Raw genomic sequence first — 15279 nt, 5'->3', positions numbered from 1 at the left:
GCCACTATCTAAATAAGTGTCTCTGGAATAATATCCTTTGTTGGAATCAACCCATTTCTAAGAATTTGAAGAGCAAGCAAAGGCTCAGCAAGGAATGGCAGCTGCTGCCTGACACACTGACCTAAGTTCAATCCAGGGACCTGCACAGTGAAAGAGAACTGAGTTCCATGAACTGTCCTCTGAGTTCTGCATGCATGCATGTGTATGCACACATGCACACACACACACTTATATATAAATAAATGTAATTAAAACATTTAGATATTTTGGGAGAAAGCTGAGAAGTGTGCTCTTGTTTTGTGACTTTTTATATAGTCCAAGTTGGAAATGATAAATTTGGATTTCACTAATTTGAACCATTAATTTTTGAATGCTGATTTTAATACATTTGGTATTAATTCTACATAAGTGCACTACCTGAAATATGTTTTTTTGCATTATACTTTTTAAGAATCATTATATATTTTCCATCTTCCAGGGACTTCAGCATCTGCATAGCAACAAAACCATCCACCGTGATGTTAAAGGAAATAACATCCTGCTGACTACTGAAGGTGGAGTAAAACTAGTAGATTTTGGTAAGTTTTCTTGCCAGTGCACAAGGAGTAGCATGATTTTTATCACTTTCCAAGAGGCTTACTTTTGCTAAACTGAAATTAGGAAAACCAATCAGAATCTCATTCAGACAGTTTGGCAAATGAGCCTCCCAACTTCTGAGTCACATAACAGATAATATGTATATATATTTACAGTCCAAGTTGGAAATGATAAATTTGGATTTCACTAATTTGAACCATTAGTTTTTGAATGTTGATTTTAATACAATTGGTATTAATTCTAGACAAGTGCACCACCTGAAAAATGTTTGTTTTTTTGTATTATACTTTTAAGAATCATTATATATCTTCCATCTTCCAGGGACTTCAGCATCTGCATAGCAAAACCATCCACTATGATGTTAAAGGAAATATATATATATATTTCCTTTATATATATATATGTGTGTGTGTGTGTGTGTGTGTGTGTGTGTGTAGTTTATATATATATATAGTTTATATATATATAAAATCCAGCATCTCAGATTATTACTCTAAGTTTATTCTGAGAAAACTCTGGCTTCTGTTGTTGACTCTTTTTATAAAAGTACACATATCCAAGTCCAAGATTTTGAGATTAGGGGTGCTCTGCTAGGATCACAGAGGAATATTCCCTGTCCCCAAAGCAAGAAACATAGGGAAAGATGTTCTTGAGATTTTATGTGTGTTATCATGATGCGCAAAAGATCTTTGTTCACTTTTGTGGTCCTCAAAGAAGGCACAGCTGGTCAAGGAAAGAATAGGGAGAGGTACTGGGTGACATGATTGAGCCAAAAATATCAGTCACGTTCCTGTCTATGATTTCTCTGTTGTGTAACAGTAAATTTCCATGTTTACTAGGCCATTTTTGTTTCAGTGTGATAGCCCAAGACACACAGTATGTGCTTAATATGGGGAAATGGTTTTCATGTTGAAAACTTTTCTGTCCTTTGCACATTTGAACGCCTAAGCCTGTGGCAGTGTTCCAGGACATCTCAGGGTCATTCTACAGCTTCTTTCCTCTTCTTTTGTTCTTCAAGATGCAATGAATTTCCTTAATTTTAATTTTATCAAACAGAATTATTTGGACATGATAGGTAAATTAAGACACTAAGAAATATAAGGAAATAGGCAGAGTCTTTCAAAATCAAAGACTGGCTCATTCTAGTCTACAGAATCACTGCTTTGGGCAATATCAGTTCACAGACTATAAATTGAATCAGCAAACTTTCATTTTGCATTTTCTAGAAACTGGAGCTTCATACTAAGAAATCTAATTACACAAAAACTAAGACGTAGCTTGATGATACTACTAACAATAAGCAGTCTGTCTAAAAGCAGTTTTTGTTAAGTGAGACAGCTATAGCAGAAAACCACCAGACCGCTTAGAGAGCTAAGAGACTAGTGAGGCGGTAAACATTTTTAATGAGCTGCATAAGCAGTCATGGGTACACAGTCAGTCAATAAATAAAATAAGCTCTCAAGAGATTAGCTTCTTTAGGCAGGTCAACTAATGTTTAAAAAAAGCAATTTGTATCTTGAATAGAAAATGAACAGAGACTCAGTTTCAAGCCTGGTCCCAGCTTTCCTCCCTGTGGGCTTTTCCCCAGGGAACTTGATTTCTAATAGGGCACTTAGCATTTCAGAATAGGAGTACAAGATACATATCTTGTGATTTAGTTAGACATTGTTCTTATGACAGAAGAGTTTATGGCTTTAAATCTCTCATTATCTACATACTCCATTTTATACTTATGCATTAATCCTTAATGCATAATGTGCATCAAAGAGAAGTTGTCACTTAGTCATTAATAAGCCACATCCTCAAATGAGGAAGGTGAACTTGAATTTTAGAACTAGAAGCAACATTTTTTGTCCCTAAGAATTCAAAACAAGAGGCACTAGTAGGTGGGACAGGCAAAAAATGAAAGGGAAATGCAGTTCCACACAATTTAAATCTTGACAGAGGTATGGAAGGTGTCCACACTGGAAGGGTGTTAATCATGGAGGTGTGGGAGGGGTGTTGGGTTCTCAAATGAAACAAGGAGGGCATGTATGAGGGGTAGTCGGTGGTGATGGCCAGTGGGTTTCCAGGCCTAAGTGAGGTGAAGACAGCGTCTGCATAGGAATGAGGGTGGATACTAGACACTGCAGCTAGGACAGTAGGAGCCAAGCTCCTACCTGATAGAGAAAAGGATTACAAATATGAAGAGGGGTAAACGTATGTGTAAATGTCAAAATGAGTATAATAATATAAGCTCCAATCTCAGGAGAAGTCAGTCAACACAAACTAGATGGATTTCCTGTTGTTTCCTTTTAAGAGAGTATAAAATAAGTGTTTAGGGAAGTAGGAGGTTCTGAGAAGAGTTGGAGGAAGGGAATGAATTCGATCACAATATGTTGTATGAAATTTCAAAAGAATTAATAAAAACACAGTTTCACAGTACAGGATATGTGTTGTGAGATGTGTGTATATCTATATACTCCCTTACCACCTCCACTAATGCAGAGGGCACCACTCATGTGGATCTTATTCTCATGTGTTGTTTTAAAATAACAATTCCAAACTAGATGGAAATCAGGGTTTTTAGAGAAAGAATGATTTTTGGGCTGCATAAGTTCACCTGGAACTTACTTTGTCCAAAGCATTAAAAACTTCCTCGGTGAATGAAGACTCATGTCAAAGCAACACAGATGCCAGCTGGAGCAGGGCCAGTCTCCACACCTGGGAGCATTTGAACTTTAAGATGACAATAATGATGAGCTCATGGAAATTCACTGAACAAAACAGAAGCCCATTAATCCATACTGGCATACATGTGTGCATGGATAAATGAGGAAAGAGAATGCGTTTTAACTTAGATAAAGATAGAAGAAATATGAATTTCAAGTCATCATTTGTTACCATAGTAATAATTTACTTATCCAATAGATGCCAATGCTAATGGGTCATATGTCTAATAGAAGTAGAGCTCTCTCATAGACTTAAAATACCTGTCCACAAAATGTCTCTTAGACACAAAGAAAAAGAGAAACTTTATGAAGGAGAAGTCTACAGACAAGGGTCAATCAAGTGGCTAGAGTGACCATGGCTGGTCACAAGAAGAATGAAAATCAGTTGACCTGACAGGACCAGGTCTGTTGTATTCCCACCAAAGCTCAGATGATGAGGTGATACGGACCAGTTCAAACTAAGGAATAGTCTATGAACTAACAGGCCTAAAATTTGAAAAATCCCTAGGTTTTGAGACTCAATGAATGATAAGAAGAGTTGTTTGTCCGACTGCAGATCATAGAGATAGAGCGAGGTATAGAGAACATGATCTTAGGTGCATTTTGGTTTTGTTATAATGGACAACTTTGATACTATTGCTGAAACTTGAAGTGTGTAGATTACATGACATAAATATATAAATTACAATTTTGATGATTCTAAGGTAAGAGTATCCTTTTTGTAGTTAATTACAAACTGTTTAGGGATGGAAAAGGGATTGTTTTGGGTCATTTACAACCGAATGAGGCAAACATTAAAAAACAAAATGAAATGAAGATTTTGTATCTCTCCTGGCAAATTTTAAGTAACTCTGGATCATAATAAAAATGTAAGTCCAGGTGTGGAGTGGATCTTTAATCCTGGCATTTGGAACATTTGGTAACAGAAGAAAGTGAATTTCTCTCTCTCTGTCTCTCTCTGTCTCTCTCTGTCTCTCTCTGTCTCTCTCTGTCTCTCTCTCTCTCTCTCTCTCTCTCTCTGTCTCTCTCTCTCTCTCTCTCTGTTAGTTTTAGGCTAGCCAAGTTTTGATAAAGCACCCTCCTTTCAGTCTTTATTTAACCATGCTACTCACAGCCTCCTACCAGGAAAACTGCAGTGTATCAAGCTCTTCCAGCGCTCGATGACCTGGGAATATTTGAATCTCTCCATTATTTAAGGAAGATAATTTAGCAGATACAGAATTCTTGAAGAGAAAAATTCTAAAAATTTTAGTCATTACCTCCAGCTTCAAAGTTCATTTTGAGAGATGACTCCAATCTTGATGTGAATTCCCATATCTGAAGTCACTTGTCTGATTCCTTTCCAAGATTCTGTTTCAGACTGTCTTGGTGAAGGGTCAAAGACAAAGCTATGTCCTTGATCTCACCTTACCTACAGTTTACTTACCTTCACACATGTTCATGCATGCCTTCCATGCAATTCAGAAACATTTTGACTGTTACATTTGGAATATCTTCCCCCTTTCTCTCTCTTCTCCTTGGATTCCAACCATGATTCAATGTGTCTACTCAATGGTGTCTCAAAAACTCTTAGGCTCTGTTCACCTAAATCTTTTACCATGTTTGCATGATTGACATTTTGCCTGTCTTCCTTCAAACTCACTGGTTGTTTTTTCTCAGACCTTTAAATCTGTTCACTTGTACTTTTCCCATAAGTTTCTTTTTCTTCATGGCTGTGATGAAGTATCAGACACAGGCTCACATTTTAAGAGAGTACAGCCATGGTGGTAAAAGCATAAAAGAGGAAATGGTGTCAAGGACAGAGAGGTAGGAATCCTCATCCAACTTAGATCAAAAAAGCAGAGAGCGATAAAACTAGCACTCAGCTTGCTGTCCCTTGTCACCTTTATATTCAGCCTGGGACTGCAGCCCATGTTCTCTTGCCACCTACGTTTAAGGTGAGACTTCCCTCTCCATTTAAACCTTTCTGGAAGTGCTTATACAGATAATCCAAGAATAGACCTCACTAATACTCTGGGTCAATGGTTCTCAAACTTCCCAATGCTGTGACCCTTTAATGTGGTCCCTCATGTTGTGGTGACCCCTCAACCATAAAATTATTACGTTGCTACTTCGTAACTGTAATCTTGCTACTGTTATGAATCTCAGTGTAAATATCTGTGTTTTCATAGTCAACACCTGTGAAAGGGTTATTCAAATCCCAAAGGGGTCACAACCCATATGTTGAGAACCACTAGTCTAGCCATTTCTCCATTCAATAAATTTGACACTCAAAAAATGACTATCACAGAGAGTTTCTTTTTAGGTTTTTTAATTGGTCTGCAATTTCATTTAGACTCAAGCATTTTTGTGCCTCTGTTTAGTTCTTTGAGTGTTCGGGCTTATTATTTTTTCTTTGCCATTATTCCCCATGTCGTTTGTTTGCCTTTAAATTTGTTTTTCCTACTGAAACTAGAGCTTTAAGTCTAATAATGTAATCCCACTGAAATCAGGGACTAGATAAAGCTGTCCAGTCTCTCCCTACCTGTTCAATATAGTACTCAAAGTCCTAGCCAGAGCAATTAGAAAACAAAAGGACATCAAAGGGATTCAAATTTGAAAGGAAGAAGTCAAAGTATCACTATTTACAGATGATATTATAGTATACTTAAGTGACACCAAAAATTCTACCAGAGAACTCCAAAACCTCATAAACAACTTCAGCAAAGTGGCTGGATATAAAATTAACTCAAACAAATCAGTAGAGTTCCTATACTCAAAGGATAAAGAGGCTGCGAAATAAATTAGGGAAATGACACCCTTCACAATAGCCACAAATAATATAAAATACCTTGGTGTGACTTTAACCAATCAAGTGAAAGATCTGTATGACAAGAACTTCAAGTCTCTGAAGAAAGAAACTGAAGATCTCAGAAAATGGAAAGATCTCCCTTGCTCATGAATTGGCAGGGTTAATATAGTAAAAATCGCCATCTTGCCAAAAACAATCTACAGATTCAATGCAATCCCCATCAAAATTCCAACTCAGTTCTTCATAGAGTTAGAAAGAGCAATTTCCAAATTTATCTGAAACAACAAAAAAATCCAGGAATGCAAAAACTATTGTCAACAATAAAAGAATGTCTAGTGGAATCACCATCCCTGACCTCAAGCTATACTCCTAAGCAATAATGATAAAAACTATAGAGTATTGGTACTGAGACAGGCAGGTAGATCAATGGGATAGAATTGAAAAACCAGAAATGAACCCACACACCTATGATCACTTGATCTTTGACAAAGAAGCTAAAACCATCCAGTGGAAAAAGACAGCATTTTTCAACAAATGGTGCTGGGCTAACTGGCAGGCAACATGTAGAAGGATGTAGATTGATCCATTCTTATCTCCCTGTACAAAGCTCAAGTCCAAGTGGATAAAGGACCTCCACATAAAACCAGACACACTGAATCTAATAGAAGTAAAAATGGGGAAGAACCTGGAACACATGGACACAGGGGAAAATTTCCTGAACAGAACACCAATAGCTTATGCTCTAAGATGAATTGACAAATGGAACCTCATAAAATTACAAAGTTTCTGTAAGGCAAAGGACACTGTCAATAAAACAAAAGGCAACCAACAAATTGGGAAAATATCTTTACCAACCCTATATCCAACAGAGGGCTAATATTCTATATGTGCATAAAATTTTTAATAAATAATAAAATACTTGGGCAATTCCTGAAAAAAAAGTTTAATGATGTAGCAGCTCTGAAAAGTAGGTTCTTCTCCTTTTCTAGGCTTTGCAGATATGAGAATGTGCATGCATGCTTTGCTTGCTTTCTCTCTGCCAAGGGTCACCCTAAAATATAAATGTAAAATCCCCTTAATCTCTTCTAAAGCCTGATATCTATCCTCTCATCTAAGTTCCTGCCTTTGTCTTAATTTTACATTTTCTTTTTCAGGGCTAAGGATCAGATCTTAGGCTTTATGCATAACAGACAAGCACTTACCCTTGAGCTGTATCCCAGGGAGGAGGAGAGGGGCTTGCTTCTGAATGTTCTAGACTTTAATTTCCTGCCTCTCAAAAAAGGGAAGACTTCAAAAGGGACACACTAGATAAAAGTTATCTTTAGTTTTGGGAATAAGTAGAGCAAACCTTGCACCTACAGAGGGTAGGGGAGAATTCTAGAGCCACGGAAGAGTTTCTTTCCAAACCATCTAGAAAGAGATTCAGAGGATGTGGTCTGTTTTCCCAAAGACATAGTATCTAATTCTCTTCTAGCAGAAGCTAGAATGCCTATAACCTAAAAAAGCTCATTTCATAGAATTGGCTCACAACACTGGGGACTCTTGGCCAGCCTCTAGTTTGCAGTGTAAGCTATGAGGAACACCTCATAGTCAAAGTCCAAAGGGTGACTGCTAGCAGTGTCTCTATTTTGCTAGGAAGCACAACCTTTATTCTGTTAAGACCTTTGGCTCATAGATTAAGGTTCCCCCACATTGCAGAAGTGTTACCTGCTTATAATCCATAAGGTTAAATGCTGATTAATTCAAAAAGCACCTCCACAGAAATATCCACATAATGTTGCACCAAGTATTTCTGTACTATAAGCCCACAGTTAGACACATGGTATTAAGCATCATACTGTCTTAATGCAGAATGATACCATTAGATGATGTGTTCTATGGCCTTTTACAGTGAAAAGTTCTGTGTATATATATAAATATATATAAATGTATATATAAATACATATATGTGTATATATATATAATATATTTTTTAATTTGACTTTCATTTATGTACTTTTGTTATTATTGTTCTTTTTTTTTTTAGAATTTTGCTGTATGGGTTGTAGCAAACCAAGTCTGTTTAAAATTTTCTTAGAAATAGTGTGTTAGATATCTCTACCATCTCTCTCAAACACCAAAGAAACTCCTGAGCACCAATCCTGTGCATCTCTCTTCTGGGACTTGAGACTTGTGTAATAGAAACAGCCAGCAAGGTTTGTTGGCTCAGCCTAGAACAGCCTGAAAATTCCCCCACAAAGCAAAAAGCTGAAGATCATTAGCATAAACCTGTGTCATGTCCCTGTGGCTGTGACTCCAGTGGATTGTCGCCCTGGCTGTTAGGCCCTGATCTCCCTTTGGCCTCCTGTTCCTTTCCATAGTTCCTCACTATCTTAACTTTTCTGTCTGGAATTTTCCAGCCTTCAACATCCTCCCTTTGAGGCGATTATGTAACTATTCACTTTGGTGACTTATTCCTTTCAATACGCTCTGGACAAAATGCCTCTCCTAATCTTTTTATTTCCTGGGGCTACTGAACTCATGCTTTGGATCCTTGTAGTCTTTTAAAGTAATTGATGCCAATTTTCCATGGTTTTGTGTTTTTTAATCTCCCTAGTTGTTTAACTTATGGGAATTCATGGTAAGTAGAAATGTAGCTAATCCTCAAAAGATGAGTTCCTCTCAGCTTTATCTTACTTACAAGAAAGTTAGACTTAGTGACAAGTTATCTATGGATTTGAATCTTTATGGGTAAAATGATCTTGAAGTTTAATGGACACTGCAGAAGCATATTGAATATAGAGTTTAGCAAATGCTTCCCTGGGTTTTGCTGTCTTAGAATTGAATGTGTGCCTGTTTTTAATGTTATAATCACTTAGTATCCTCAAGAACCCCTTTCTCTACATGCGTGCATTTTTCACTTAATTTGTTTCTTTGTGTCTTCCTAGTTCACAACAGTTTGCTCCTGGGGGAGTAGTGTTCAACATTTTTTTTTCTTCTTAAAGATCTCATCACATGCCAAATGATGCATGAGACTCTAAGGGTATTGTAGTCTGTTATGTGAGCCCTGCCAATGGTCTTCACAGGGGATACAACATCAGACAGTATGCAGACTATTGTTAGCATTCAGAAATAGTTGTACCTCTGTCAAGTTATTATTGTAATGCCATCACCTAAAATGGCTGTCAATGTGAGTCTTTATTATTATTAGTGTTGTTGTTGTTGTTGTTATTGTTGTTGTTGTTCAGTCCTTTCTCTAAGTCCTCCATTGGGGACCCCATGCTAAGTTCAAAGGATGGCTGCAAGCATCTGCCTCTGTATTTTTCAGGTTCTGGCAGAGCCTCTCCAGAATGTGAATCTTAATATATATTTACCCTCTTAGTAAACGTACAGAGAACTGCCTTTGTTTCTACAGGCAGTGAGCTTCCTTAGAATTTTTTCACATTCAAGCTGTTTGATCAAAATTCTTAGAGGCCAAGTGTTTGTCTCAGAAAATCCTTAATCCCAAATGATTATAAACTAGAGATTCAATATGATTTCCTATAAATCCAGAACCTATTCAGCCTTAAAAACTCAAGATTGCCTATTATTCTTTTGAACTTGCTGTTTAAGATCTAAATACACTAGGACTTTTTATTTTGGGTTCCTTTGTTCTAAGCAACATAAACTAACTCTGACTAATGCTAAATTATGATACTGTAATCAGCACTGGCTGCTCACAGAGCTAAGAGAGAAGCAGGGGATGTAGCCTCCCAAAGAGAGCTGTGGCCACCCTGGACCTCAGGAGGGAAGCTACCCTATGGAGTCGTAAGGCCTTCCTGCTGCTTGGCTGAACTCTAATACTTTGCCCCCTTAAGTGTCTCTATTCAAGAGTCACATTCTTTTAAGGAAAATAATTACACCACAGGGTCACATGCCACACACGAGATTTTTGTCCTTTGTGTTCTTCCTGTTTGCATCCCCCCTGATACAACAAAGAAAACTCTTTGCAAGCCATTTTTGTCTAGAAATTCCAGAGCTAGATTAGAGGTGTCCACTTACCAAAAAGAAAAAAGAAAGAAGGAAAGAAAGAAAGAATGAACAAAGGAAAGTAAAGAAAAGAAAGGAAAGGGAAAGAAAGGAAAAGAAAAGAAAAGAAAAGAAAAGAAGAAAAGGAAAGGATAGGAAGAAAAGAGAAAAGAAAAGAAAAGAAAAGAAAAGAAAAGAAAAGAAAAGAAAAGAAAAGAAGGCCGATTCTGGAGGCATAATCTTTATACCTAGATAAAAACGTTGACTAGTGTAAAATGTCACTTTCATGCTAGGAACAAACCTTAATTTTTACTTGGTTATATGTTGCCTCTTTTCCTCTTCTTCCTCTTTACATCACATTTAAGTGATAGTTAAACTCTTAACCTATCGTTATCAACTTGAGAAAAAAATAATCAACAAAGATCAAATGTAATTTAGTTTTTCATAAGTAACTAAAAACCTTTAGAATAATTTTTTAAATGTATGATCATTTTAAATTAAGATTTCTTTTAAATTCCCTTTATATAAATTGCTACAATATTATACAATCTAGTCTTAATTATATTGCCTTTGGTTCATAGAAGATATAAGCAAAAATAAAATGCAAAAAGTTATATTAATTTTTCTCAATTATAAGATGTATGGAACAGAGGTAGAAAAAATATATATTATGGGCTAATGCCTTTTTAAAAATATTCTGTTGGGAAAATTAAGGGTGGAGTTTTAAGTTTTTATTAGATAATTTCCCGTGAATTTGAAAAAAATGATATATAGTAAGGATATTTTTTTCTTTAAAATAAAAATTTCAAGCAAAATTTAAAGAGAATAAATTAAAACTATATTTGTGCCCAGCTAAAAAGTTTATTAAGGAAAGTAAAAGTTCACCAACATAGAGCCTTATCTCCACAGGACTGGCCAAGAATGGCCAGTCAACCATGGGTGCCCATTCAGCCATATTGGTCTTTCAATTTCATAGTAAAAAGTAGATATCATTTTGAAGGAATGAAGTCTCAATTAATGCTTTCCTCTACTGGACTCATCTGATATCCAGCAAGAGCAAAGCCTTAGTGGAACTCACTGGGGAGAGGACATCAGAGAGTGAGATCTTGTCACATGGGTGGAGGCCAACAAGTCCAGAGGCCAGGAGTACTGCGCCTTTGGAGGTGACTGAGTCTCCTTCATGAGGAGGCAGAATGTGTGGGAAAATCAAGGGAGAGACCTCAATCCACATTTTTATGATTCTTAGTAGGAGTTATTTCTAACAAGATGGAAATGACAGAATAAAAATTAGAGGATTAGGTTATACCTGTTTAATATAGCTTGTAATCTTTCTAAAGAAAGAACTGATCCTATCTATTGGTTGTTGGGAGTGTAAGATGAGATATATATATATAAAGTGGTTTGAGTACTTTAAACATAAAGAAACATTAGGCAGAGGACACAGGAACTTATAAGTAGATTTAAACATTGCTGTATATTGAAACATCATGAGGTTTACCATAAATGTGTATAATTTTGTGGATTTTTTTGATCAGTTAAAATGAACTTAAACTTTTAGAAAGAACAGGTGCCATTGTGAGAACTGGTTTAGATAGATGTGCTTAGCTTGAAACTTTGAGTTAGATGATGTAAAACTTGAACAAGGTTAATAAATGTAAAGTAATTTCATGTGTATTTTCAATTCAACTGCTTTGTATATAAAACCATATGAAACATTCTTTGGTTCACTCAATCCTTTCAGTGGGAAGAAGAAGACAGGAAACACCATTCAAATAGTAAATACTTGTCAAACAATGTGATATAAATAGTTTACTATGGAGAATGTAAGAAGAGAGGGAGAACAGTTTGATTGGGCAGACTAGAAGCCACCATGAGAAACTTAAGACTTCAGATGGAGCTTACAGTTGTATAGAATTCAGACAGAAACAGGATCAGTCTGCATTTCAGCTGCATGGACATCCTGATTTAGGCTTCTTAAAGGTGACGTTTCAGTCCAGTGGGAGTTCTGAGGGAACAGACTGCTTGTGTGAATGTATAGGAAAGTGCATAGCAGTTAGAATCACTTTACATGAGTGATTAATACAAGAAACCATCTTGTCTCTTCTCTCTAGGTGTGTCTGCACAGCTCAGCAGCACCCGGCACCGCCTGAACACCTCTGTAGGAACACCGTTTTGGATGGCTCCTGAGGTCAGAGAGTTTTGAGGGAGCCAGGTTTAATATTTTTGGACCCTTTCTGTCTTTCTTTTTTACATATACTTTTCTCCCTAAATATCTTGGACTATACCATAAGAAAATATCCCCTGTGTTGTTTTAATGTGGGATTTTTATGTGGGCAGAGAGGATCAAGGGGGATTCTGGGTAAACTAGCTGTGAAGGAATGTGTGAAGAAATGAAAGGTGAATGAGCAAGTCAGATGAAGAGGCTACTTGAAATCTCATGTTTTTTTTAATTTACTTTAGCTGTCATGCATGTATCTGTAGTCTGGATGTTTGTATGTTTTATTTGTATGCTTTATTAATATTACTGAATTCCTATTATTGTTTGTTGTTTTTATACAAGGCTTCTGTATCTCCCTCTTTCATTCTTCTAAATGTTAGGACTACAGGTGTAGTCATTGTCAGGTTCCAAACCCGAAAAGTAGCAGTTTGGCCTCAGCTCAAGCAGGACTCTGATGCAGTAAGCACTCAGCATCTTCAGATGTCACCCTTGTAAAGTGAGTTTCTGTTCCCAGGAAAAGCCATTATTGCCTACTGGATCCTACAGACCTCAAATTTGGAGAGAGCATCTAGTTCTTTAATCACTCAAACAAGCCCCCAACAGATCAAAGTCCCTTGCTAGTTCCCAGACAGTTCCAGGTAACTGGTCTACCTCCCACTGCAATATAACCCCTTAATACTGGTAAGATGTCCCACCCCTCTAAACAGACCATTTCTACTATCATCTGTGCTCCCAGGAGATAGCCCTGGCAATCCCCAGTCTGCTGCTCTCTCTGCCTTTTCTCTCTCTTTTTTTCTCTTCCCCCCATGCTTACACACACACACACACACACACACACACACACACACACCAAGAGATGGCCTTGGCAGTTTGATCCCTAATAAACCTTTCTTTTTATCCACAGAGGAGTCCAGTTCAGTAGTTTCACTGTGCCCCCCACTTATATCCACTATCTGACTATATTTTGTTTTAAATAATAATAAATATTTTATGAGAAACATTGACCTTGTTGGGTAAGATTCAAGCTCATCCACCCGTGTTCTGAGTTCTTATGTTAAATTTCTAGCCTGGGAACTAAGTGCAACTTTAGTAATTTTTTTTTCATTATTATCTTGAGGGAGTTGTAGACAAACTGCCAATAGGGTTGAAAGTCCAAGAATCAAATATTCTCCCAAAAGTCCCTGTTTAATTTCTTTAATCTTTTTAATTATGTTGATCAATAAAGAACACGTATTTTTGAAAACTCTGGATCCATCGGGAAAAGCTCTGTTATTTATATACGATGTTCTGGGGAGCAAAAGAGAAGTGGCTCAAATGCTACATTAATATTGCTAAATCTTGCAATTAAATCTGTTTGAAAATGAAATCCTAGTATGCTGTTTCTGTTTAACTATTAATTCAGTTATTACTTACTTTTGAAAAGTTAAAATGTAACAGATAGGAAAAAGACACAATTTTAATAAGTGTTTTTGAAACTCCAATGAATTAGAAAGCTTTTAGCAGGGACCACACCTGAGAAGAAACGAAATTATAGTCATATAAGTCAGTACAAAACTTATTAAGAGAATCTAAGATAAGAGCTTCTTCAGAATTTGTTCAGACCTATCAATGGTACTTTTAAAATTTACAAAACTGACAAGTGCTCATTTTTTTCTACATTTTAAAATTTAATAAAATATTCAGATAAAATTCAGTTTAAAATGTAGTCCTATGCTAAAATTGCACTTTATTTGATATTCATAATTAGAGTATAAGGTGATTATAGCATTATATAAGAAATACTGAGGCTTTCTGTTTTATGTTAATTTATAGTAAGAAAATCACTATTATACATTTGTTTGACTGCAGTAGAAGCACTCTTTTACATGTCTGGGAGTCACTCTTTTGATGTCATTGTTTTGTACCTATTCTCTTCTCTCTGCACTGTGTACTCTCTGATCTTAAAGAACACTTTCTGAATAACCAGTTTTCTAGCTGCAAGGTATCCCTCATCCACTACTTCTATGTTGTTACTAATAACATTTCTGTTGGATGGAGATGCTGCTCTGTGTAGAGACTTGTCCAGCCATGCATGAGGCTGAGTTCAAGCCCTGGCACTAGGGATATCAAAGCACTTAATGAGGTATTTCTAAGAATTTGAAGGAAATAGGCAGACTCATATATTCATCATTAAGAAATATTTCAGTGTTTTAAAATTAATCACTTAGAAAATGAAATTTTTGGTTAGCATTTTAAATTTTAATTTTACTTTAAAGACAGTGTACTTTGGTTACATAGAGCCATTCTTTCCCATCTTGAGTATCAGGATTGAAGGGTCAACTGAGCACAGCAAGTAACCATACAACTTACTAAACTAATCTAGAGAATGCACAAGATGTGTATAGAGATCCAAGGACACACAAACCAGGAATGTTCTGAGCAAATTGATATGTAAGTTTGCCCAAACGTAAAGGGAAGTGTGCCAAGGTGTGATGCCGGATAACTGTGTGTTGTCCCGAAAGACATGCATTACCCTGATGGAACAATATTACGAGAAAAAAATGAGGGATATGAAACACACTTTTAACCAGGCATTCTGGAAAGCCTATAATCTTCATGTTAAGGAAGGATGAGGCCTGAGCCATATAGCAAGACATTTAGGAAATAGGAGAAGGGAGGGGAGACCCCATGATCTGTTTATTAGACAAGACTGAGAGGAAGGATGCAAGCCCTGAGTTCCCATTTCTAGCACACACAAACATAAATTACATAACAGTCATGATGTATTACACACCAAAAAGAACCACATGAACAGAAGGCTCATGTGAATGTGTGACAAAGCCAGCTCAGTCAGTCAACAGGGTCTCAAGGGAGGGAGGGAGCAAGGATTGAAAAGAAAGACAATTAGACAACACTATAACATGACTCCAGCCAGTGCTGTGACTGAAGTGGGTTTATTTTTCTCCAGCCTGCTTTTATACCATTTTAGGTACTTA

The 15279-nt window shown here is 36.6% G+C and overlaps 1 protein-coding gene across 1 annotated transcript in view; it reads left to right on the top strand.

Moving 5' to 3' along the window:
* Positions 1-15279, top strand: part of Myo3a (myosin IIIA) — a 189989-nt gene that overhangs the window by 22487 nt on the left and 152223 nt on the right. The window contains exons 4-5 of the mRNA XM_052156948.1: positions 479-578; positions 12198-12274. Of these exons, the coding sequence (XP_052012908.1) occupies positions 479-578; positions 12198-12274 (177 nt within the window). The remainder of the gene's footprint in view (positions 1-478; positions 579-12197; positions 12275-15279) is intronic.

This window comes from Apodemus sylvaticus, chromosome 14 (genome assembly GCF_947179515.1).
Source record: "Apodemus sylvaticus chromosome 14, mApoSyl1.1, whole genome shotgun sequence".
NCBI lineage: Eukaryota > Metazoa > Chordata > Mammalia > Rodentia > Muridae > Apodemus > Apodemus sylvaticus.
Note: the sequence above shows the minus strand (reverse complement) of the source record. Positions and strands in the feature narration are given on the sequence as shown.